The following is a 23,875-nucleotide window of genomic DNA, read 5'->3' on the forward strand; positions in this document are numbered from 1 at the left end:
TGGGATGGAGGCCCGAATCGGGCTCCCTGCTCTGTGGGGAGTCTGCTTCTCCCTCTGTCTTCTGCTCCCCCTGCTTGTGTTCCCTCTCTCTCTAATAAATAAAATCTTAAAAAATTTATCTGTTTATGTGTCATCCCCTTTAGCTACTTTTTAATTCAATGAGTATTTGTCAGGTGCTTTTCTGGGCCCAGGGAAGGGACAGGAAAGGTTCGCGCCCTTCGGTAATAGCAACATGGTTTCTTAGTATTTAATGTACATTCTTGAAATACGTGTGACCTGGAGCACGGGCCGTGTTTATCAGCACTACGTACCCTCCCTGGTGAAGGCTCTTTGCACCTTTTCTTTTTTTTTAATGTTTTATTTATTTATTTGGGAGAGAGCCAGACTGAGAGAGAGCATGGGCAGGGGAGGGACAGAGGGAGAGGGAGAAGCAGACTCCCCGCTGAGCAGGGAGCCTGAGGCGAGACTCAATCCCGGGATCCTAGGACCCCAGGCTGGTGGCAGTCGCTGGACCGGCTGAGCCAGCCAGGTGGCCCTGCGTCTTTTCTGACTTCCACTTGCCTACACTGCACTCTCGAGGAGTGAGGACTACAAGAGTTCCTGCCCCGGCTCCACTGACGTCCTTTCCTCCTACATGATTCCAGGCACATCCCAGTGCGCAGAGGGACGTGAGGACTCATGACACACATTTATGTCTTTATTTCCAGGAGACCATTGTCTCCGAGCCAGGGACGTGGCCTGAGCTGAGCCCATTCCTGCTGCTCTGGGCTGTGTCGGTGCTCTCTTGTTTGCATCAGTGAACACCTTCTGAGGGACGCAACAGGGGAAACAGGCCTGCGGGCCTGTCCTGAGAGCACCGGGTTCCGCTCCCCAGCGAGCCAGCGGGCACCTCTCACACTTGGAACGGGCTCTGGGCACTGGGCTGTGATGGCTTTACGCCGGTTGGCACATCCTGGATGGATGGCAGCTGGGGCCCTGGTTGGTGTGAGGCATCAGAATCACCGTGAACAGGGCAGCCCAGAGCCAAACAGATCAGCGCCGCTGAGCAGGGAGGACGCACGCCAACCGCCGCAGGCCACAGGACCCCGGTGCCGTCGTCCCAGCCCTGGGAAGCTCAAGGGGAGAAGAAGTGCAGCCACTGGCACAGACGCACCGTCGGGGAGCTGAGCAGGCCTCCCCCGTTTCCTTTGGTGGGTTACAGAGGCTCCTTGTCCATGAGGACAGGAGCAGGAGGGACGGTCCTGCCATCTGCAAGCCCCACGGGTCCCCGCAGCCATGGGGTTCCCGCAGTTACTGAGTGCGTCGGGGCTGGGGGTCCCAGCCTTTCTTGGGACTGGAGTGTCATTAAGAAGAGAACCGTTCAGATATGGATCCCGCGTTTCTATGCCCGTGAACCGACACAGAGCAGGGCCTACCGGGGGACTCCTAAATGGCCGGGGGCAGGCGAGGGCGAACTCCAGACGCATCTCCCCATGGTCACCTCACCTTCTCAAAACTGAGAGAGTAGTTGGCAAAAGGCTAAAGGAATAGGTTTATGGAGAGACAGATGCATTCAGAGGGTATTTTAACAAAGCAGGCGAGTGGGGTTATAATACAAAGCACTGAACCTCCCGCAACAAGGACGGACAAGCATAAGCCCAAGTGCACGCGGCTCCCCAAGGGTCCACAAGCTGGTGTGACAGGAAGAAAAGGAAGTCATGGCTCCCAAATTTGGGAACCAGGAAATCAAACAAAATTAAGCCAATTTCTTTACAAAAGGATTCTGAGTTGCTAATGCGTATTGCGAATGGGAATATATTGTGATTTCTGCGAGCGTTAAATGATCTCACATTTGTAGGGAACTTAAGCCAAACACCCCATAAATGCTCAATATGAGTTAATTGTGTGGTTGTTATTATGCAAGAGGGACATGCTATAGGAATGACCTGGCAACTCTTTCCCTACCGAGGAACTCTAGACTCTGAGAAATACCGGGCTGGGAAGTTTCCAATTTATATATATATAAATTTATTTATATATATATATATATATATATATATATATATATATATATATATATATTTGGCTACACTAGTGGACCGCTTACCGGATACAAAGTGTCTAATATTATTAATAATTAATAATAATAAGGGCAATTAGGTTTATTGATTGTCTAAACCAGGCACTTGGCTGTGTATCTGCCGTGCACAACAGCTCATGATTCTCCTGGTATGAGACAGCTTCTGTTTTCATCTCTCTTTAACAGAGGAGGATCTCAGCCTTAGGCAGTTTAAAAACTTGGCCTGGGAGAGCGGAGACTGGCGTTCTGGCCAATGGCTCCCAATTCCCAGGGTGCTGAGCTCGTCGGCTACAGGTCCTCTTACAGTTCCTGACTGCTACAACCGCTGGCCCCCGCTCTCCAAGGAGCGCTCCCCCAACCCTCACTTCTTCCCAGACTCACCATTTTTCTCAACGGGCACATGGCAGCGGGGACAGGGCTTGGTGGTTTTCTTGATCGTGTCTTTGGAGGCCTCTTCCCACCGAGCTTGCTCCGCGGCCTTCTGGTCGACTCGGTAAGCCTGCGGAGTGAGACAGAAGCAGCCGCGACTCAGAGCTTTACGTGGGGGTTGGTGTGTCAGTTCTTTGAGACACAGGTCCAGAAAATTCCTAGAGCTGCGAGTGCCCTCAAGGAAGAAACTCAAGCATAAACACACGTGACAGGTGTGGGACAAGGCCCGACATGCACGGATCACGATTTCCTCTGCCTGCGGCCTTCACTTACATGCTGAGAAAACGGCTTAATTTTATAGTGCGAGATCCCTTCTTCGGTTGTTTTGGGTAATGGTCATGAATGACGCCTATGAGGTGTGAACCGTGCAGGCGAGGTGAGAATGCCCTACAGATGCTGCCTTCGATGCTTCGTCAGGCGAGTGTACTCATGTTTCTTTCCCACCGAGGAGGAGGTGGGCTCAGCAGTTGCCCAGAGCTGGTGAGTGGGACGTTCCAAGATTCCTTTACATCTCGTTATCCTTCATTCTTGCACCTGGAGGATGGGGAGCTCCAAATGTTGTCACAGAAGGGACAGGAGCCAGAAGAAGGAAATGGAGTTGACGTGACATGGAAGGCAGAGGGGGTCGGGAGGAGCTGGGGGAGAAGACTGTGAGTCTGGGGACAGCTGCCCAGGCTCCAACCCCAGCCCCATCCAGGGGAGGGACTGTAAGACACACCGTCACCTCTCTGCAAGTTCTCCTCTCTTAGAGGGAAACGAGGAATGCCTAGTGCACTGGGGTATCAGGGGCTGAGTGAATTTTTTGAAAGGCTTAGAACTGGTATCTGATGCGCGTTGTTAAGTGATAATATGAATTACCTCAGGATCTCTCACATGGCAAGCTCTCAGAAATGTTTGTTAATATTGTTATTGTCACAGGACTGAGCTTTTCCTGACTCGTAGGACAAAGAGGAAAGGAGGTTTCATTCTGCTCCCATCTAACCACTCAGACACTGTACTCTCACACTTACTTCAGTACTGGATGATGTGTGCAGAAAAAGAATGGGTATATTTTTGGATTCAGTACAAGAAACTTGTGGTCTAGCTCTATATTTAAATATATTCCAACATCTTCATCCGAACAGAATCCCTCCATTTTGGCCTCTGTCGTATTCAAAACATTTGTTTCTTCTATACTTTAAAATTAATATGATCATGCAAGTCATTTTACTAACCTGTAAAAACTAATTAAAAATATCTTCAGAGCTATTTTTATATCAAGAAACTACTAAAACTAACTTCAAATATAAATTAGTGAAGAAATCAGATAACAAAAAATGCTCTAATACTCCGATATTAGTCTAATAATAATAATAATACTTTGCAAATTCATAACATTATTTTTTACACTTTGACTTCTATTTTTCAGTTGTTCCTCCCAATAACCTAGAGAAAACGGTGGGGTTTCTAATAAGATATCAAACTTATTTTTCAAATGAGGCCTCTGAGTAATTAATAAAGGTCAAGTGCCAGGTTCAGAAATGCTTACATTGTATATGGCAGCATCGGTGCTGGTCAAATGTAAAAATTTGGAAAACATGGGGGTGCTGGGTGGCTCAGTTGGTTAAGCATCTGCCTTTGGCTCAGGTCATGACTCTAGGGTCCTCAGATCAAGTCCCACCTCGGGTCCCTGCTCAGCAGGGAGTCTGCTTCTCCCATGAACTCTCCCCCGGCTCATGTTCATGCTCTCTCTTTCTCTCAAGTAAACAAATAAAAGCTTAAATTTTTTTTTTTTTTTTGGAAATCCTAAAGGATGGAACTCCAAACCAAAGATGCTGACCTACAGGTTTCTAACACATAACATTGTGCTTTGAGAATCAAACTCTGTTCAGCACCACTGTGCTTAGCAGGTTTTCTAAGTGGTGAGAGTGACGCGGCCTTAGTACGTAGTCATCATCTGGTCACCCCAGTGCGTGAGTTACCTAAAGATGCCAAATCTGGTGAGTACAAGTCTCCACCCCACGTAAGAATCCGGCTTTTAACATTTCACCATCAGGTTCTAAATACTTAAAAAATGTTAAGTTTTCCGTCGTAAAGACACCAAAAGCAGAGTCAACCAAAGCAAAAATAAACAAGTGGGACTCCATCCAACTAACAAGCTTCTGCACAGCAACAGAAACCATCAGTAACACTAAAAGGCAACTTGCTGATTGGGGGAAGATACTCGAAAATCTTCTGTTAAGAGGTTAGTATCCGGGGCACCTGGGTGGCTCCGTGGGTTAAAGCCTCTGCCTTCAGCTCGGGTCATGATCCCAGGGTTCTGGGATCAAGCTCCACATCTGGCTCTCTGCTCAGCAGGGAGCCCTCTTCCGTCTCTCTCTCTCTCTCTCTCTGCCTGCCTCTTTGCCTACTTGTGATCTCTGTCAAGTGAATAAATAAAATCTTAAAAAAAAAGAGGTTAGTATCCAAAATATATGTAGAACTCAGAAAATGCAATGTCAATAAAACCAAGCAATCTGATAAAAAAATAATGGGCAGAGGATCTGAGTAGACATTTTTCCAAAGAAGGCGTACAAATGGCTTACAGGTACATAAAAAGGTGCGTGCAGCACTCCTCATTGGGGAAATGCAAATCAAAGCCACAACGAGACTTCTCCTCACGTCTGTTAGAGTGGATATTGCAAAGAGACAAGAGAGAACAGTGGCAGATGTGGAGAAGAGGGAGCTCTTGTGCGTTGCTGGGGGGGCGTAAACTAGACAGATGCTGTGGAAGACGGTATCCTGCCCTTTGTGACAACACGGATAGAGCTTGAGCGCATGACGCTAAGTGAAGTAACTTAGAGGGAAAGACAGATACTATATTGTCTTGCTAATATGTAGAATCTAACCCTGAACTCAGAGATACAGAGAACAGACTGATGGTGGCTAGAGGTGGGTTTGGGGAATGAAAGTAGTTAACAAATTTGAAAGTTGCAAAGAGAGTAGACCTTAGAAGTTCTTATGAGAAGAAAAAAGGTTGTATTTATATGTGGTGAGGGATGTTAACTAAACTTGTGGTCATCATATATATATATATATATATACACACACACACACATATATATATAAAATACGTAATATATATTATATATGCGATTATATATATAATTGTTATGTTGTACATCTAAATCTAACATAATGTCACATATCAATTATATCTCAAAAAGAGAGCAGTATAATATAAAGCAAATAACTGTGTTTTTTTACATTTTAATTCCAGTATAGTTAACATACATTATTATATTAGTTTCAGTGTGTAATATAGTGATTCAACACTTCCCTACATCACCTGGGGCTCATCATGACATAAATCACTGTGTTTGTACTTCACTTGCAGTATTTAGTGGGTTTTGTTGTAATTAGTATTTATATTTTTATTATTTCCAATAGAAAGTGAATTTGCCCGGAGCCAAGATCACATTTGTGTCCTCCTCACATCTCCAGTGTCTGGTCTTGTACCAGGTACCTAGGAGGCACTCTGTATTTTAGCTCAGTGAATGAAGAAATGACATAGCACACCAAGACATGAACCTGCTGATCATCTGGGAGTAAGACCCCAAGAACCAGGTGGGGCAATGGGGTGCATCCTAATTGTGGTCCTTGCAGTGAAGAAGCAAATTTCTTTCTGTTACATCATAAAGGAAACTTCCTTTATAACTCAGAGGGTGTCCTCTGATTTGTTAATACTTGGTTAGGATGTAACTGAGTAAGTTTAATGGCTAAGAACAATCACAGGTACTGAGAACTCCCTTTGGCCCCAGTTTATAGGCCACTCGTGGCTGAGAGTGCAGGGGGATAAAGGTGTGGTTAAGGAGAGTGGTTGCAAGGTTTAGTAAGTAGGTTTTGATCTGAACTACACATCTTCCAGTTAGCTCAGATTCACACGTGGGCCTAATCCTCAGGGATACACAGCAAATACATCCCCCCCCCCCCCAACCATATGTCCCAAGATTTTCTTTTTAAGGCCCAGGAGCTTGTAACTCTAAAGTGAGGCTTTAACATTGTCTACTGGGGGCATCTAGATCAGAGAAATATATAATTTTACTTACTAAAAACTAATTTCAAAATGTTGCTTTTCATCAATATGGCACACTGTGCACTGAGTGCAATTCTCCCTGGTCTCCACATCTAAAAATGATGGATGGAATATGGAAGATGAGTCTTTGCTTAATGCATGGCTGATCTGGTAGAGAAGGAAAGGAAATCCCTGATGCTTAGAAAGGGAAAGAGAAAATCCTCCTGGTTAAGGGAAGGACGAATCTGGGGCTTGTGATGGGGGTATTTTCCTCGTCTCAGGCTGCCCAGAGTCTGGCTCTTTATAGGCCCTGAGAGAGTGCAAAGAGAAAACCTGGGCCAGAGCAGGGTGGAAGGTGGAATCAAATTTTCCCATTATACACAGACAACCTAGATTCCTGAGGGGTGACCTCCACAGCTGATGGACTAGGGAAAAAAGTCTTCCCAGAGGAGAGAATGGATTAAGAATTAATAAAAATTTGTGCTGGTTCCAGCCTTATGGTGAAGAAGGTTGGGGAGACAAAGCCTCTCTGAGAATTCCTAACCACTAAGCCTCATACGCAAGGTTTTTGTGAAAAGAATTCATTATTAGTAGTGAAAATAATTCACTACTGATTAGCTGAATAAAGACCCGAGACAAAAAGTTAATTTGAAATACTCTGGTAGCACACTCAGGAACCTGGCTGAAGCAAAACTATTTTTTTTTTCTAGTTCTGTGAAAAATCCTGTCAATATTTTGATAGGATTATATTAAATCTATGGATTGTTTTGGGTAGTAAGGACATTTCAACAATGTTTGTTCTTCTAATTCCAGGGCATGGAATATCTTTCCATTTGTTTGTGTCATCTTCAAATTCTTTCATCGGTGTTTAACAGTTTTCACAGTCTTTACCCTCCTTGGTTAAGTTTATTCCTGGATATGTTATTAATTATGCTATAATTGTAAATGGAATTATTTTCTTAATTTCTGTTTCTGCTACTTCATTATTAGTGTATAGAAATGCAATGGATTTCTGTTTATTGATTTTGTATCCTGTGACCTTACTGAATTCACTTATCAGCGCTGGTAGTATTCTTGTGGAGTCTTTAGGGTTGTCTCTATATCATATTACCTAAGTATCGTGCCATCTGCAAGTAGTGTGAAAGTTTTACTTCTTCCTTATCCATTCTTTTTGCTGTCTGATTGTTATGGCTAGGATTTCCAATACTATATTGAACAAAAGTGGTGAGAATGGATGTCCTTGTCTTGTTCCTGACCTTACCAGAAAAGCTCTCAGTTTTTCACCATTGAGTACGATGTTAGCTGTGGGTTTTTCACGTATGGCCTTTATTATGTGTAGGTATGTTCCCTCTAAACCTCCTTTGTTAAGGGTTTTTGGTTGTAATGCTTTGTCAAATGCTTTGTACAGCATCTGTTGAAATGATCATATGGTTTTTACCCTTTCTCTTGTTGATGTGATGTATCATGTTGATTGATATGCAAATATTGTACCACCCTGGCAACCCCAGGAATAAAATCTGCTTGATAATGGTGAAAAAAAATCACACAAATAAAACTCCAAAGAGCAAAAGATCACAATAGAGAAGTTACCTAGTACAGCAGGAAAGAAGCTGTCATTAGTGAAAGTGGCAGAAATACAAAACTCAAGAATCCGACCAGCAAATGTTGTAGATACTGGAATGATCAGATACAGAGTACAAAATAAATATGTTTGATATGCTCCAAGAAATAAAAGCATGAGAAGTTTGGTAAAGGTATATGAGGTTATTATAATGAACCAGGCAGATTTGAAAAAGAAAACCTATTTCTTTTGTGCATTTTTCTGAATGAAAAGAAACCAATGATTAAAATTAGAAACTCAGTTGAAGGATTACATAGCAAATTAGATACAAATGATGGGAGAATTTGTAAACTGGAAGATGAAGCTGGAGAAATTATACAGACTGCAGATCAGAGAGCAAACAGTAAAAAATATGAAATGGAGAGTATAAGTTAGTGGGGAGAGAGTGAGAAAGTCCACTTCTCTAGAGTTCCAGACCAAGATAACAGAGGTCATGCAGGGGAAACAGTACTGAAGACAGAGGCAAAGAAAACAGATTAACTACAAAGAGGCTACAATTATTCTGACGGCAGATTTCTTTAACCCATGGGTGCTAGCAGACAGTAGTATAAGATCCACAAAGTACTAAGGAGAACCAGTCTACTTAGAATTATAGATAAGCAAAATTAATTTTCAAAATAAGTATTAATAAAAACACTTTCAGACATAAGATACTGTGTATTTCTCATCAACAGACCTTCACTAAAGGAAAAACCCAATAGGATCAAGTCCAAAGGAAGACCTGAGTTACAAGAAGCAACTGTGAGCAAAGAAAATACTTTTGTGCGGGTACAACAAAGCAAATACTGACTATATAAAACTATCAAAATCATGTTCACTTTATTGGTTTAAAAGTATCGAGGTAGAACTAAAATGCTGGACAAGGACTGCATATAAGTAACAGAATTCAGTGACTCTAAGGTGCTGATATTATTTAGGCTGAGGGTCATTGACTTTGTCACATTAAGATGTTTACATTTCTAGTGTAAACTTTAAAAGAAAAGAAAGCATTTTGCTTCTGAATAAGGAAAAAAATAGAATTAATGGAAAAAGCAAACAAAAAGTCAAAAAGAAAGCAAGAAATGGAAGTAAAGAAATATAGAAAGATATCAAAAGTATCAAGTGGCAGAAATGATGGCAAATAGCTCAGTAGTCACAGTAGGTGTGAAGTGGATGGTAATCCAGACAAAGGGTTGGCCCATTGGCCAAATCTGGTTTGCCACTATGCTGTAAATAAAGTTTTATTGAAACAGTCATGTTCATTCATTTACGTATTGCCCATCGTAGAATTCAGCTGCTGGCAGCTGCAGACTGAGGGTTTGTTTCCCTGCTGGCTGTCGCCTGGGGGTCATTCTCAGCTTCTAGAGGCTTCCTGCATTCCCTTGTTCTTGGCTCCCTTCATCAACAATTGCAAAGGTGGAGGAGGAGTCCTTCTCATGCTTCAATATCTCTTGCCTCTTCTTCTGCTCCATCTCTCTGATTTCATCTAGAAAATTTTCCCTCCCTTTGGGGGCTCAGGCAATTAGGTGCGACCCAGTTGGATCATCTAGGAATCACCCCCAATCCTATATGCAAAGTCTCTTCTGCTAGGTAAGGTACCATATTCCCAGGGGTCAGTGAGTAGGGTGCAGGCATCTAACTACTAAGGGCCATTACTGGACCTACCATACCTGCCTCTGGTCTAGAATGGGGTTCTTAACTTTTCTTTTTTGTGCCATGGTTCCCTTTGGCAGTCTTCAGACTTCTCAGGAAGTTTTAAATTGCAAAATGTAAAATTCAAAGGAGCCAGCTATCTTGAAATATGGTTATTAAATAATAGATTTTTTTTTTGTCATAGTACTTTTTGTGTTTTGTTCTTGTTAACACATTAGTTAGCAGGATCCAGTGACTGATGTAAAATCACAATTATTTTGAGGTTGTGATGAGCGTAAGTGATGTTTCAGGACATCTGTAGAAACTGTAACTTGATATGACAATGTAAGTAACTTCTATTGGATTGGGCCACAGGTAGTGCTAAAATTACTCTAAAATTACTCTAGTTTATGGTCAGTGTTCCTAGTAAGGGAAATGTTGAATTTTAGTAAGGGGTTAATTTGTGATAAAAGTATAGGTGCTTTCAAAAAACACTCATTAGATAGCAAGAAAAAGCAAATGCATGTTAAAAACCCAAATACATACAGCAGGTGATTCATGTATGATGTAGGGCAGTGGTCTCCCTGGGCAAAAGGGAGGAGGGCTGGCTAAGGGCTCATGGTCAGATGTCAGAGGTCGGCTCGAAGCTCTGCTTCTTACAGTAGGCAGGGTGCATGTGTGTTCACTTTACTTCTTGAAAATCATCATTCCTTTGCTTAATATAGTATATTCCTTTGCTTTATAGTATATTATGTATGCACATATCTAATGTGTTTAATTTTTCATATTAAAACCCAAATCTTATTTTAAATATGTATATGGAAATTATAGTTAAATAAGTTTCAGATTCTCTCATTTTTGGTACTATTATGTGATTGCAATCACTATTTAAAGGTAGATAATTTCAAAAATCTCATTTCAAAATGTACATACTCATTAAGAAAATTTTGAGAGATGAAGAAAAGGATTAAAGGATGATAAAAATCACCTGCAGCCCCTCACCAGATATAACCACTGTCTACAGTTTTATGCCTATATTTCCAGTCTTTTAGAAATTTTACATATACTATACATATTATTTTTGTAATCCATTTTTTTCCTTTCAAATACATCATGAACCTTTCCCTGTATCATTTATAGAGGCGCGCGCGCACACGTGTGTGTGTGCGTGTGTGGACAGAATTTTAGTTTGCATTGTTTTCCGGGGTCTGAATGCATCCAGCTTCCTTAATCTCAAAATGTGGGGGCTTCTTATCGGTCTAAACAACCTTGAGATATATGTTTTTATAGAGGAGTCTGTACTTCTCATGACAATTCCTCAGCAGAATTCCCCTGGGTGGAAGTTTCTGCCTCTGGACATGTGCATATGTTGCCAAATTAAAAGCATTTTCAGGGGCGCCTGGGTAGTTTAGTCTGTTAAGCTTCAGCCTTCGGCTCAGGTCATGATCCTGTGGTCTTGGAATTGAGCCTCGAATCAGGCTTCCTGCTCAGCTGGGAGTCTGCTTCTCCCTCTCCTTCTGCCTCCCTCCCCGTCCCCCCTTCCTGACTTGTGCTTTCTCTCTCTCTCAAATAAATAAAATCTTTAAAAATAAAAAAGCATTTTCAGCTGGGTGAATAAAATGTTTATTTTGACAAAGGATTTTATGCTCTCCCCAAGAAAAAGATTCAGAGAGTGACTTCAAGAAGCTTCAGAGACTATCAACAGCACATGACTGAAAGTTTATCAAGAACCAGAGGGGCGCCTGGGTGGCTCAGTGAGTTAAGCCTCTGCCTTCGGCTCAGGTCGGATCTTAGGGTCCTGGGATCGAGCCCCGCACTCTCTGCTAGGTGGGGAGCCTGCTTTCCCCCGCCTGCCTCTCTGCCTACTTGTGGTCTCTGTCAAATAAATAAGTAAAATCTTAAAAAAAAAAAAAAAAAAGAACCAGAAAACTGGATTTCTATTGATATGCTTGATCTTTCGGAGAAGGATAAAAATCATGGCATGCAAAGAGAAATAATTTCCTGTCAAAATACCAGCTCTCTCTGTCTTCTTTCCCGATCCCCAGAGCGTGGAGGACAAGAACAGGGTTAGTGGGGATGCACGAGGATTGCTCCCCAATGGCTGTTCACCTGGCATCCCCAGCTCAAGGTCCCTCGGGATAGGGTACTGACAACTCCACACCTGGGAGGAATAACAAAACACTTCTTGTGTAACCATTTGCACACTGGAGTGAACGGAAATGGCTCGGCCAGTCGGCCTGCAGTATCTCAGCGGAGTGGGAGGTAGCTAAGGAGGTTTTGATTCATGGTAGAAGAGAGGAAAGGAACATGCTAGAGCAGCAATTTCTGTTTTCACCTTCAAGGTTTTGCTTTGTCAGCATTTCCTGTCTAGACTCCGGGTTTCGAAGACTTTTGTGTAGGGGAGAAAGCCACCTCTTCTTTATTTTAAATGCATGGACAGTTTACAGCATTGGAAACTCTGAAGCGACTATTACTCATTCTAGAGGCCAGCCAGGACCTGGAGCCTTGGGTTGGCACCTCCTGGGCTGAGCATGGACTGCTGCAAAGGGATCCTGGGCTTTCCCAGGATGCTGACAGGGAGAAGAGCCCTGGGTGGGCCAGTGGGGTGTGGTGCAGTCCTGAGAGAGGTGGCGAGAGGGGGCACAGGGGACAAGCTTCTCGTGTTGATAGGGTGACCATGCGTCTTGGTTTGCTGTGTGTCTGAGACATTGTTTTATGCTGATGCCTTGACATGTGGGGCACCCTGGACACCAGAGGGACCGCCCCTCCCAAGGGATAGTAAACAACTCTAGCATGACCTTCACGGGCAAACCAACTGATCAAGAGCCCATACCCAGCCACCTCCTCTAATGGGCTTCTACACTCCTGACCACCATTCCCCTGTCCTAATCACACCTGGGTCAGGTCCCAGATGACGAAGGACAGCTCCTGTACCCCAGAGCGCACTGAAATTGTTCAAACCAGCTGATCCAAAGCCCGTTCGCCCTGCCTTACCCATTCCTTCCCATGGAGACCACAGTAAAGGTTCTCGTCCATGTTTTCCCTGCTTCCTCTGACTCCTGACCAGCCTGGGTGCTTCTCTGAGGGGCCCTGCAGGGTGTCACCTGCCCCTCCTCTCGGGATCTGGGAGGAACATACTATTCTTTTCCATGGCAGTCATTTCCTAATCTGCTGGGCTTCGGACACTCGAGGGAAAAAAACTATCTTTTAAAACACCTAGGATCTCTACCTATTGCCCCAATGAAATTATCGAAATGCCCTCTGTCTCAGAGGATCCTGGCTGGGAGGATAGATCACTGCATGTCGTGCTCATTAGCCATCCTATCTAGGGCTTGCAGCTAGGGCTGGGGTCCTGAGCTCTGCCCGATACACAGTGAGCACTCAGTAAAGCCTCATTGGCTGGCTGACCCTTCCCTCCGCAGAGCATCACCACACATTTCCAGACTGCTGTAGCTCCCTACTTCCTGTCCGCTCTCGTTACTGGAGAATAAGCCCTACCATATTGTATCTGGAGACGAAGAACAAGAGAGACAAAATGCACTGGCCAAGGAGCAGGGCTGAGCAAATCTGAGAAGAGCCCTGGCTAGCCAGGGACCTAGTTCTAGGCTCTGATGGTGAGCGGTGCATCAGGACACGGATCAGCTCAAGAAGATGGCTAGAGTATCATCACATTTTATACATGTAGGGGATGACAAAGTAAATCTCTCAATTAATAGAGGCTAGTGATAGCCCCAACCACATATGAACATACACACGATTGTGTTACAAATTCTGGACACCGAATCTGACCAACAAGGAGAGAATTTAACGAACTGCTGAAGTGCCAGGTTCCGGCTTGAGCACTTCACGGTTCAATATTTAGGTGTCGTGGCCGCCTGAGTCGCAAGATTAGATTTCAGACAAGTCAGGGGAGAGAATGAGTATGAAGTCATTCTATCTGAAATCATAACAGCAGGTCTAAGTCCACAGGGCTGCAAAGGTGAAAAGAGGAAGACACAAGTGGTGCGGTTTCAGACCCAACGTTCAGAGCAGACACATTCAAAACAGGCCAATGAAAATGCTGCCCAACACGCATCCCTGGGCAACCTTTTCCAGCCCCTAGTGCTGGTTGAGCTCACAGCGGGCGCTCCAAGCCTCGGGACAGACTGAGCCAATGACTACGGCACTCAGCTGCAAGGCTTATTGGAAAAACGGGGCTTCTCGTCTCAGAATGTGAAAAGCCAGCGGAGTGGATAAGACACAACCTGCGATGTGCCCCCTTATGAGAGCAGCCGGTGTTTGGCAGCAATGCCAGGGAAGGATACGTCGAGTCTCCTGGGAGAGGGTGCACAGAGGATTCTGGAAGGGTGGAGAGACTCAAGGGAAGTGAGTATCCAAGCAGGTGCTTTCACAAGTGGTGGGCAGAATTTGAATAGATAAATGGGGCCACTTGAGACAGAGGGAATGGCCTGACTATATACTAGGGGTGTGACAAATGCTAAGTAAACCATTGTGAGTGAACAGGGCAGGAAACAGAAGGAAAGCCCCTGTTCAGGAGGGCCCCAGGGGTCATGTGCAAACTAGCAAGAGAGTCAGAGAAGCCTGACGTGTTAGGGGACACAGACATTATTCTATACGTGAAACACAGAAAGGTGTAGGCATACTGCACACGGTCTTAAACAGGTTGTTTTTATTAGAATAAGAGGTGCCATTTACTGAGAACCTACTATGTGCCAAACACACTATATCTATCACCTTTAATCCTTGCAATAACCCCACACATGAAATCCTGCAAAGGCTATCCTTGTTTTGCAGATGCAGAAAATGAGCCTGGAGAGATTGTATCACCTCCCCAAGGAGACGTAGCTGGAAAGGCACACGTAGCTCTTGTTTGCTTCCTAAGCCTCGGTGCTCCCACTGCACTGTGGTCCTCCCAGAGCCTGTGTGGAACCACAGGCAGACCTGGAGCGCGGGGAGGGCATTCGGTCTAAAGCCTGGAGCAGCATGAGGGCAGGCTCTCACTGACGCTGGCCGGTCCCCCTGCACCACAGTGGGGACAACTTATCAAATTAAGGAGTGACGTATGGGAAGAAGATGTCGTATGGGGAAAGGATGAGCTGCTGGCACACGGTGTCCTGTCCCTGGCTGGGCAGCCCGGTGCGGACATCCCTGCGGCAGCTGAAGGTGTGGGTGTCAACCCTGGGGACCCGAGGTGGGGGTCGAGAGAGCTCAGTGCCCACTGTGCAGAGAGATGCCTGTAGCTTCGGAGAGCTTAGGAGCCCTCGTGAGACAAGAAGCCAAGGACACGGGTAGAGATGCCCGCGTGTAATCAGCAGAGACAAGAGAGGAGAAAGCCTGGGGCAGGAGAAATCCCCCAGCACCTCAGGAACAAGGCAGAATGGTACTGTGTGGAATGCTTTTTAGTGTCATGAGACAGGAGCCTCTGTCTCCTGGGACAGGACAGGTAACTCTTACTACCTACAACCGATTAGGGCCCAGGTGTTTTAGAGCCTTGAAAAATTAGAAGTTAACTCAGAGAAAATTGCTAAGGTATGATTTTTTTTTTTTTGGTGGCAGAGGTGATTGCCTCCCCTGCCCCCACCCCCACAGGCATTAAGCGGTTCTGTGCATAACTTAGAAGCTGTATCTCGGAATCCTTTCCCAATAAATGATAGGGCGTTCCACTCCTCAGATGCTCATGGAATCAGCCGTCTTGTCCTTTGGCCTGTTTTCCCGCTGAGTCCATGAACCCTTCAGTGTGGGCTGACACAAAGGTGTGCGTCTAGGCACAGAGCTGTGACCCCTGCAGCGCGCAGGTGCCGAGTTGTGGGGGGGGCGGTGGCTCCGGGATCTTGGAGCCAGGAGGGGAAGGGTTTGAGGAACAAACGGTGATGCTGTTTCTCTTACATTAGGAAGGGCACTCTCCGTGTCAGGGGCTTTATGGCGATCTTCGGTTTAGCAACTGTAGCCTCCCTGGAAGGCGGGTTTGGCTGTCGACCGTTTCTGCCGCCAGGGCTTCAAGACACGACTGGACTCGGCCAAGGTCGCAGTCTGAGCAGCAGAATCAGAAGGGAACCCTGAGCTCTCCGATTTCATATCCATGCTCTTGCCGCTACCATTTGTTTCTTTTGCTAGATGTCACATGGTACGAAGAGGACTAAGGGACTGAAGGCCATGACAAGGTCATGAGCAGCCAACAGGGGAAACAGAGAAACCTTCGCTTCCCAGGCCAGCACCACGGAGGCCCCTCATGCTCCCGCTATTGCTTTCTGGCTCTCACTTCCACGTGGCCTCTTGAAACCGTTCTAGAAAGGACACAAGTGAGAGTCCAACTGCCAAAGCCCATGCCTTCCCTTTGTCCTTATTATCTCTGAGTGTCTCCCTGCACCTTACACCTCAGGCCTGCCTTCCTCTTGGGCAGGACAGAGCCATCACGGAGGCTCGCAGGGGGCCAGAGCACCACATCACTGAGACCCACATCACTGCTATAGCTCTAATCGACACTGGGGAACCGAGAAACACAGCCCCAGAACATCCTTCTAGTAGGCTATGGGTGCCCAAGTGACAGTTTGTGTTAGACCTTTGACTAACAATCACAGGGAAAAGGGCTGTTATCAAGCCCTTTCTAAGGACATGAGCGTGTCTTAGTCTAGCATCCTATTGGAGTGTCTTCGATACTGCTATTCAAATCCCTCTGGAATGATTGCAAGCAATGGCCAGATGCCCACGGCTTCAGGACCATGGAAAGGTTTGTTTTGTTTTTGTTTTTGTTTTTGTTTTTTTTTTAAATAAATACAGATTCTTGTGCTCACACCCTGGGGATCTGGATTCAGTAGGTCTGGATTTGAATCTTTAAGAACAGCTGGGGGGTTGTGAGTTGCTGGGAGGTTTGGGGCCATCTCCCTCGGTTGGCTAGATAAACTTTTTCTCTGTTAGACTTCAGTCTTGAGCTACAAAGCAGGGCCTTGTTACTGTGTTGCCAGCAGTGAAGGTCTTGGGTGATTCAGCATTATCGCCCTCCCCTGCGATGGGCTGTGTTTCATATAGGGCAGTGAACAATTAGGTTAACTTCATGGGCCTCTGTGCCTGCTTACTGTTGGCCCATCAAGAGATGGGATGGTGTGTGCTGTAGGGGTGGGAGTGGGATGGGACAATTCCCTCTTCTCATATATTAGATGGCTGAAAACAGCAGTTTCCTGCATTGTCCTATATAACTTCAAAATTGCTTTAGCCGAGGAAAATGTTGGCCTGACAGCCAATCTATGGCTAAAGAGGGGACCACGGTTTTTGCTTATATGGCGGGGAAAAAAATTATTTTATTTATTTATTTATTTATTTATTTATTTGGCAGAGAAAGACACAGTGAGAGAGGGAACACAAGCAGGGAGAGTAGGAGAAGGAGAATCAGGGAACAGGGAGGCTGACACTGGGCTTCATCCCAGAACCTGGGATCACGACCTGAGCCGAAGGCAGACACTTAATGATGAGCCACGCAGGCGCCCCTGGGAAAAACATTTTTTAAGATTTTAATTATTTGTGAGAGAGAGAGTGAGAGAGCGCACAAGCGGAGGGAGCAGCAGGCTCTCCGCTGAGCAGGAACTGAAATCATCACCCCTGAGCTAAGTCCCAGCTTCACTCTTTCCCTGCTGCGTAACTGGATGGTGGCCGGACTCAGGCTCGGCTCGTCTGTGAGTGTGATGAACGTGGTACATACTTCCAGGGCTGGTGTGAGTCGGTAAGACAAACGGGCAGAGGAGGTAGTACAAAGCCTGGTACACCTGAGCGCTAACTTCCTGCTTCCTGCGACCATAATCGTTATTACTCTGTTGTCATCACCACCACCGCTTTCATCATCACCTTCATCATCATCAGTCACTGCCTTCGTCACCCTCACCTCTGGCTGATGGAGATGGGAATATCAGACTATGCGTGTTCGTACAAACTCAAAAAGAAGCTGCAAGTCTGGACTGGCCCTCACTGTCTTTTGGACAATACAGATAAATGAAGGGGTCCTCAGGTACATTTTAAAATTTGTGCCTGGGTCTTGTTGCTAATATATATGTAAGTTAGACTACGGAGAGACTGTTCACACGCGTGTTGTCTTTCAGGCTTGAAGCAACTTATTTGTGACATCTGTTTAGACAACATTTGGAAAAGTAAATCCTAATTCTGAAAGTCAAGTTTAAATCTATCTTCCAAAAAGGGTGTGATTGCCATTAATCGCTGAAGATATGGTCGGCTTAATTCAGATGTGAATGCTTTCGGGCGAATGCCAGCTTGGAAGTGTCACCCATCTCATCAAAACTGAATGCCCAGATAACATCACTTCTACGCAATTACTGCCAACTCCCACCTCTACAGACGGCAGGCAGCCTTCCCGACTTTCCCAGAACCCCAGCAAATCTAACAGGTGTTCTAGTGGAAGGCCACTTCTTGTGAGCAGTCTGCCCCCTGCTGGTGAGTCGGAGCATTGCCTTACCTTTCAGGCCTAAAGGTGACAACAGAATTTGTTCTCACATTTTATTTTATTTTTTTTTGTTCTTCTTTATTGTTCTCACATTTTAAAAATGATTACTGTCTCTTTTGGGGTAATATATATAAATTATTATTAATAATATATAATTTAAATAGGAATATATATTAGTAATTTCTATGTATGTATTATATATCTATGGATACAGACACAGAATATATACATGTATGTATATATGTATTTAAGAACTCATTGGAGCACTAGTATGTGATAGAGTGTCTGACTGAGGCATGTGCTAGGCTACAATCTCACCACTGAGTTCCAAACTTCATGGGCCACACTTTCAAATGAAATTTAGAATATTTTAATGAAAATACCAATGGTGATTTCTGCCAGGTGTGCAATGTGTACCCCGAGCACTGTTGGGCTGGATGTCTACAGTCCTGCCCAGTAGGACCTTAAGTGCTTCGCAGAGGGAAAGCAAAACAAAGAATGTCTATTAGCCTATTCTGAGATTGATGGAGAAATGGAACAGCATAAATATTAAGTAGCAAGATTATTAATAGCTATCATTTATCAGACTTTTAAAAAAGATTTTATTTATTTATTTGACAGAGAGAGAGATCACAAGCAGGCAGAGAGGCAGGCGGGGGGGGCGGGAAGCAGGCTCCCCGTTGAGCAGAGAGCCCGATGCGGGGCTGGATCCCAGGACCTGAGCTGAAGGCAGAGGCTTAACCCACTGCGCCAACCAGGCGTCCCTATTGGGTGTTTTAAAGTGCTTTGTGTTCCAACTATTATTACAAGTTGACATATGGGGAATCATCTACACTTGATCAAGGAAGATAAGCTAATTTGGATTTTTGGTAACGAAGATCTCTAGTTCATGGCTTGTTTAGCGAAGTAATTAACTAAAATTTCAACATAGACGGGGGATTTTGAATATGGAAGCACCACTCATGCAAAAAGGAAGCCAGAGCAGAGAACACAGCCTTGTCCTCTGTGTCAAGTGAGGCTGTCCTAGTACCAAGCAGACTATTATTTTTGCTGTAGCTGACCCCAAAATCTATTCTTTCCGTAAGCAAGTGTCGGGCACCTGTGATGTGCCAGACACTGTCCCAGGTACTAGGGATGCATTAGCAAACAAAAGGGATGACAAACAATCAAACAACAAACCAAAACATCCCTGCCTTGTGGCACTTCCATTAGCAGAAGGCGGCTTCTCAGACCAGGCGTGTATCAGCATCAGCTGGAGGGGTCCCCGAAACACAGAATTGCTGCATGACCTCCCGACAGCACCAACCCAGTTTCTGAATCAGGTCTGGGGTGGGGCCCGAGAGCTTGCGGTGTATATACACGGGGAATGGGGATGGATGAGGACAGATCTGCCTCATCCCGTACACAGTCTGATCTGTCAGGCTCCGAGCTAGGCATTATGTGTGCATCATTTCAATAAATCTGCCCGATTTTACAGTATCACATTACAGACGAGGAAAGCATGGCATTGAGAGGTTACATGAGTCACTTAATAATGACTACAACTAACGTATGGGTCAGGATTCTCCAGGGAGACCTAACCAACAGGATATATATATGCATGTATAAAATATACAGATTCATTTTACGGAATTGGCTCCTGGGATTGTTGGAGCTGGCAAGTCCTGTATTTGTAGGGTTGGCGAGCAGGGTTCCTGTTTTACAGTCTTGAGGCAGAATTCTTTCTTCTCTGGAAAACCTCCATCTTTGCTCTTAAGAGTATCAACTGATTGGTTGAGGCCCACCACATTATGGGTACTTCTTTTACTTAAAGAAATAAGCACCTGGAAATGGAATGTTGGCCAAATCTAAAAAAGTGTTCACATTAATGCTAGACTAGCGTTGGACAGACCCACTGGGCTCCACTGCCTACCTAGCCCAGGGTCACAGAAAGTAACCACGATGGCTTGTTGTGGCTGAAACTCATTTTCAAGACCAGATCTGTTGGACTTCAAAACCCTTCTGCCTTGCCTTGGATTCCTCACAGAATAAGGCTGGGCCGACGAGAGAGGCCCAGGCAGTTCTCGCTGAGAGAAATGAAATGAAAATTTGGAAAACAGAAGTGAGTGATTTAAACGTGCAAGCCCTTTGGGCTTGCGTTGGGCAGGGGCTTAATTTGTTAGGGGGTAATCACATAGAACAGAAGAACCATTTTCCCCACAAACGGCCAACAAGCCGTCCTGCGTGTGACCACATGCATTCTCCCCGCCCCCCGCCCCATTGTTCATCTATCAGTGAGTGAAGGATTTACAGCAGCCAGTGGCCAGCTCTTAGTTCTTCATACCTGCCCTTCGCTCGGAGGTGCTGCTCCTGTGAAGACAGTCCTTTGATTCTCCTGTCCTTGTGGTCAGTCCAAAGTGGTAAATGCTCCTTGTCCCGCCACCCGCGCCCCCCGGCCCCCATTTCATTTTGGCTGCTGGCTTTTGCCGAGTATCTTCTCCCTTAAGGATGTAGCGCCATCTGGTGAAGGACGGGGTGCTCTGCAGCCATGTGTCCCCTCTTCCCGCAGAATGTCCTCCTTGGGTGGAGATAAAAGTGTCTGGTGTGGGGTGTGTTTGTGGGGGGCATGGGGGGTGAGGGGGTGCATGTGTGTAGGGTGTGTGTGTGTGTGTGTGTGTGTGTGAGGTTCTGTCTGTTACACAGGATACACACCAGCAAATAAGGGAGAGGAGTCTACATCTGGCCCTTCTCTAGCAGGTTGGCCGGGACTCCTACTCCCCTCCTGGATCCAGAAGCCACAGAGGCAGCCCCTGCCCATGAGCCTGCCCCTGCCTGGGGAGGTGTTCAGAGCCGGGCTGCTGAGGATAGGGGGCTCTGGGAAGCTGTCTGGGAGGAGGGCCAATCTCTGGTTGGGGCTGAGGTAAGGGAGCTCAGGCCACCTGGCCTATTGTGTTCCCCAGCGTGAACACCAAGCTGGGGAGGCTTCCAGAGAGAGGGGGAGGCCCCACGGGAGAGGCTGGGCCCCAGGAAGTGCTGCAGCCAGTGGCCCAGCGCGGGCTCTTCCTGGAGTGAAGGCTCCAGACAACAAGGAGGCAGTCTGAAGGGCAGGAGGGTCCCTGGAGAGACAGAGAACCTGGTCTGTGTGGTCAGGGTCTGCCTCTGAGGTCCGGTCCGTGTGTCAGAGTGCGCGTGCATGTGTGTGTGCGTGTGTGTCCGCGTGTGCCTGCACGCCTTCCTTTGTCCTTTGGTGTCATCTTTCATTTTCTCTCTCTGTCATGCCTGACATTTTTAGCATTCAGCCTTAAAAATACCCGAAGCCCAGGTTTTACCGTTTTGCAGTACTTTACAACCTATAAAGTGATTCACATGCCTGCTCGTTTCATTATTTATAGCTCAGGAGATCTGACTGGCCCCACGTGGCAGGAGAGGAACAACGGCTGCTAGAATCTGAGGGATTTGCTTGCAAGTGGGGAAGATCAGATTGGAACCAGTTCCGGTGAGTGAGAACCAGCCCTGCTCCCCTCGCAGGCTAAGTGCTTGGGAAATGGGCGACAGGGGGCGCGGGGGTCCAGGCACTCACTCGGCTCCTTGGCACTGAGCCAGGTGCTGGGACACACCCGCAGGGGTGCATCACCATCACCGGCGCCCGCGCCCCCCACCAGGCTGAGTGCAGCCCTGAAGGCTTCAGGGAAGTGGTTACCAATAAACCTGCTTTACTTAAACCAACAGATGATTCCGGAACTACACACCTAAATAACCGGGACCGGCACTTCTGGGAGAATAAAGTTCACCCGGCTCCCAGTTCTGCAAGGCGCATGCGCGGAGCACAGAAAACGGCCAAGAGATAACGGGGATGAGATACGGAGGCAAAACAGATCCAGGTACCCAGGCTCGTCTGAGCGTCCTGGTCCCATTCTCCTTCCCGGGGAGGCACCCCTCCCGGCCTCTGGCTGGACACCGGAGGAGGAGGAGGAGGCTGGGGTAGGGACCACAGCTGAGGGGGGAGCGACTGGACTATTTGCTTGGCTCCAGCCTGGGCATCCCCGCGCAGGTGCCCTGTGCACCCCTCCCTTCATCCGCTGAACACCTGCTCTCCGACGTCCAAGCGAGCCGGCGCCCCCTGCACACCCCACTTTTGCCGCAGTGTTTCTTCCTCCAGGGAAGGGCACCACCGTCCGCCCAAGGCAGAAGTCCGAGCACTGACTTGAACTTCTGCTTCTCTCATTCTGTCTTCTCGCTCATTGACAGGGTCCGCAGCCCCGACGTCCAGCCCCACCTCTCGGTCGTCCTGGCTGCCCTCACCAGTGCACCGGGCATCTCTCCGGGCTTGCATCTGGTGGTGGGCGGCTGCCACATCGGGCCCCACAGCAGCTGCTGGGAACTTTGGCTGCTGCTGGTTCTCCACTGAGACGCTATCCAGCACTTTCCCTCCAAGAGCACTCGTGGATGTGGGGACAGGCCACCTCCAGTGACACAGATGCATGCTAAAGGCTGGCCTCTGGTCCCCCTGCCTCAGAGCAGACGACTCTGGAGAGCCGCCTGACTTCCCAGCTCCAGCCCGTCTTCAGCTCAGACAGAGTCGCCTCCGTCTGCTCAGTCCTGCCTCCTGCTGCTGCTCTGCTGCTACCCGGGACAGCGCTTCCCAAGACCCTCCTGTGTGCAAGTCTCAGAGGCTGTTTCCCTGGGAACCTGACCTATGGGGGTTGGTAGCAGGAGCAGTCCTAGGACACAAACTCTAAAATGCGGGGTGGAGGTGGAGACCCACCAGCTGGTGGCCATAAAAAAGGCTGTTACTGGTGGCCAGCGAGCACTGGCAGCCTCAAGGGGGTCCGGAGCTCAAAGCTCCGTGCAGAGGGCTGGGCTGTCCTGAGAGCATCCTGTCTCTGGCCATACACCCATGGTGTTCAATGTCTGTGCTGGGAAAAGACCACAGGGAGCCTACTGCAAGCCAGAGGAGAGTCACAATGATGGTATCTGGGGCTCTGCCGCTGAGAGTTAGGCACTATTTGGAATAAAGCTCCTGGCGGGCTTCCGAGCCCTGTGGGGCTGGAGCGCTCACGCAGCAGTCCTTGCGATAGCAAATGGTCATGTTCAGTAGTCGTGGCTTCAGTATGGCACACGACCCTGGGTTTGGACCACTGGGGATGAGAGGGATGCAAAAGCCTGGCCCCTGTGATGCGGAGGGACTCAGAAGGACCTTTCCTGCTCCAGAGCTCCTTGTAGGACTGTTGTAGCTGCCCCACCGTTCAACCCTGCTCCCGTCGCTCTGCACGGAGCTCCCCCGAGCGCCCTGCACACACCTGCTCTCAAACCCCTGGTCATGGGGTCTGCTTCCTGAAAACTATTACTGTTCCCTACTGTTTCTCCTACTGCAGCTGGTGATTCTTCTTCTTTTTTTTTTCTTTTTTAAAAAATGACTTATTTATTTTTAGAGGGAGAGAGAGAGGGAGAGCATGAGCAGGGGGAGAGACAGAGGGAGAGGGAGACAGAGAATCCCAAGCAGCCTCCCTACTGAGTGCGGAGCCTGGTCACCCTGAGATCATGACCTTAGTGGAAACCAAGAGTCAGATCCTCAACCAACTGTGCCACCCGGGCACCCCTCTGGCGATCTTTCAAAAACCCCCATCTGACGGTGTCAAACTTCTTCGAATCCTTCAATGCCTTTCCAGTGCTCTTAGTTCCACCCCCGTGACGTGG

General features: G+C 46.9%; 1 protein-coding gene across 6 annotated transcripts in view; it reads right to left on the bottom strand.

Annotated features, from left to right (window-relative positions):
• Positions 1-23,875, bottom strand: part of PRKN (parkin RBR E3 ubiquitin protein ligase) — a 1,375,032-nt gene that overhangs the window by 23,286 nt on the left and 1,327,871 nt on the right. For all 6 annotated transcript variants that reach the window (XR_007128111.1, XM_047733473.1, XM_047733472.1 and 3 more), the window contains one exon: positions 2,441-2,558. Coding sequence is in view for 5 of the 6 variants with exons in the window: in XM_047733473.1 (XP_047589429.1) it covers positions 2,441-2,558 (118 nt within the window). In the remaining variant the exon portion in view is untranslated. The remainder of the gene's footprint in view (positions 1-2,440; positions 2,559-23,875) is intronic.

Source organism: Lutra lutra, chromosome 6 (assembly GCF_902655055.1).
Source record: "Lutra lutra chromosome 6, mLutLut1.2, whole genome shotgun sequence".
Lineage (NCBI taxonomy): Eukaryota > Metazoa > Chordata > Mammalia > Carnivora > Mustelidae > Lutra > Lutra lutra.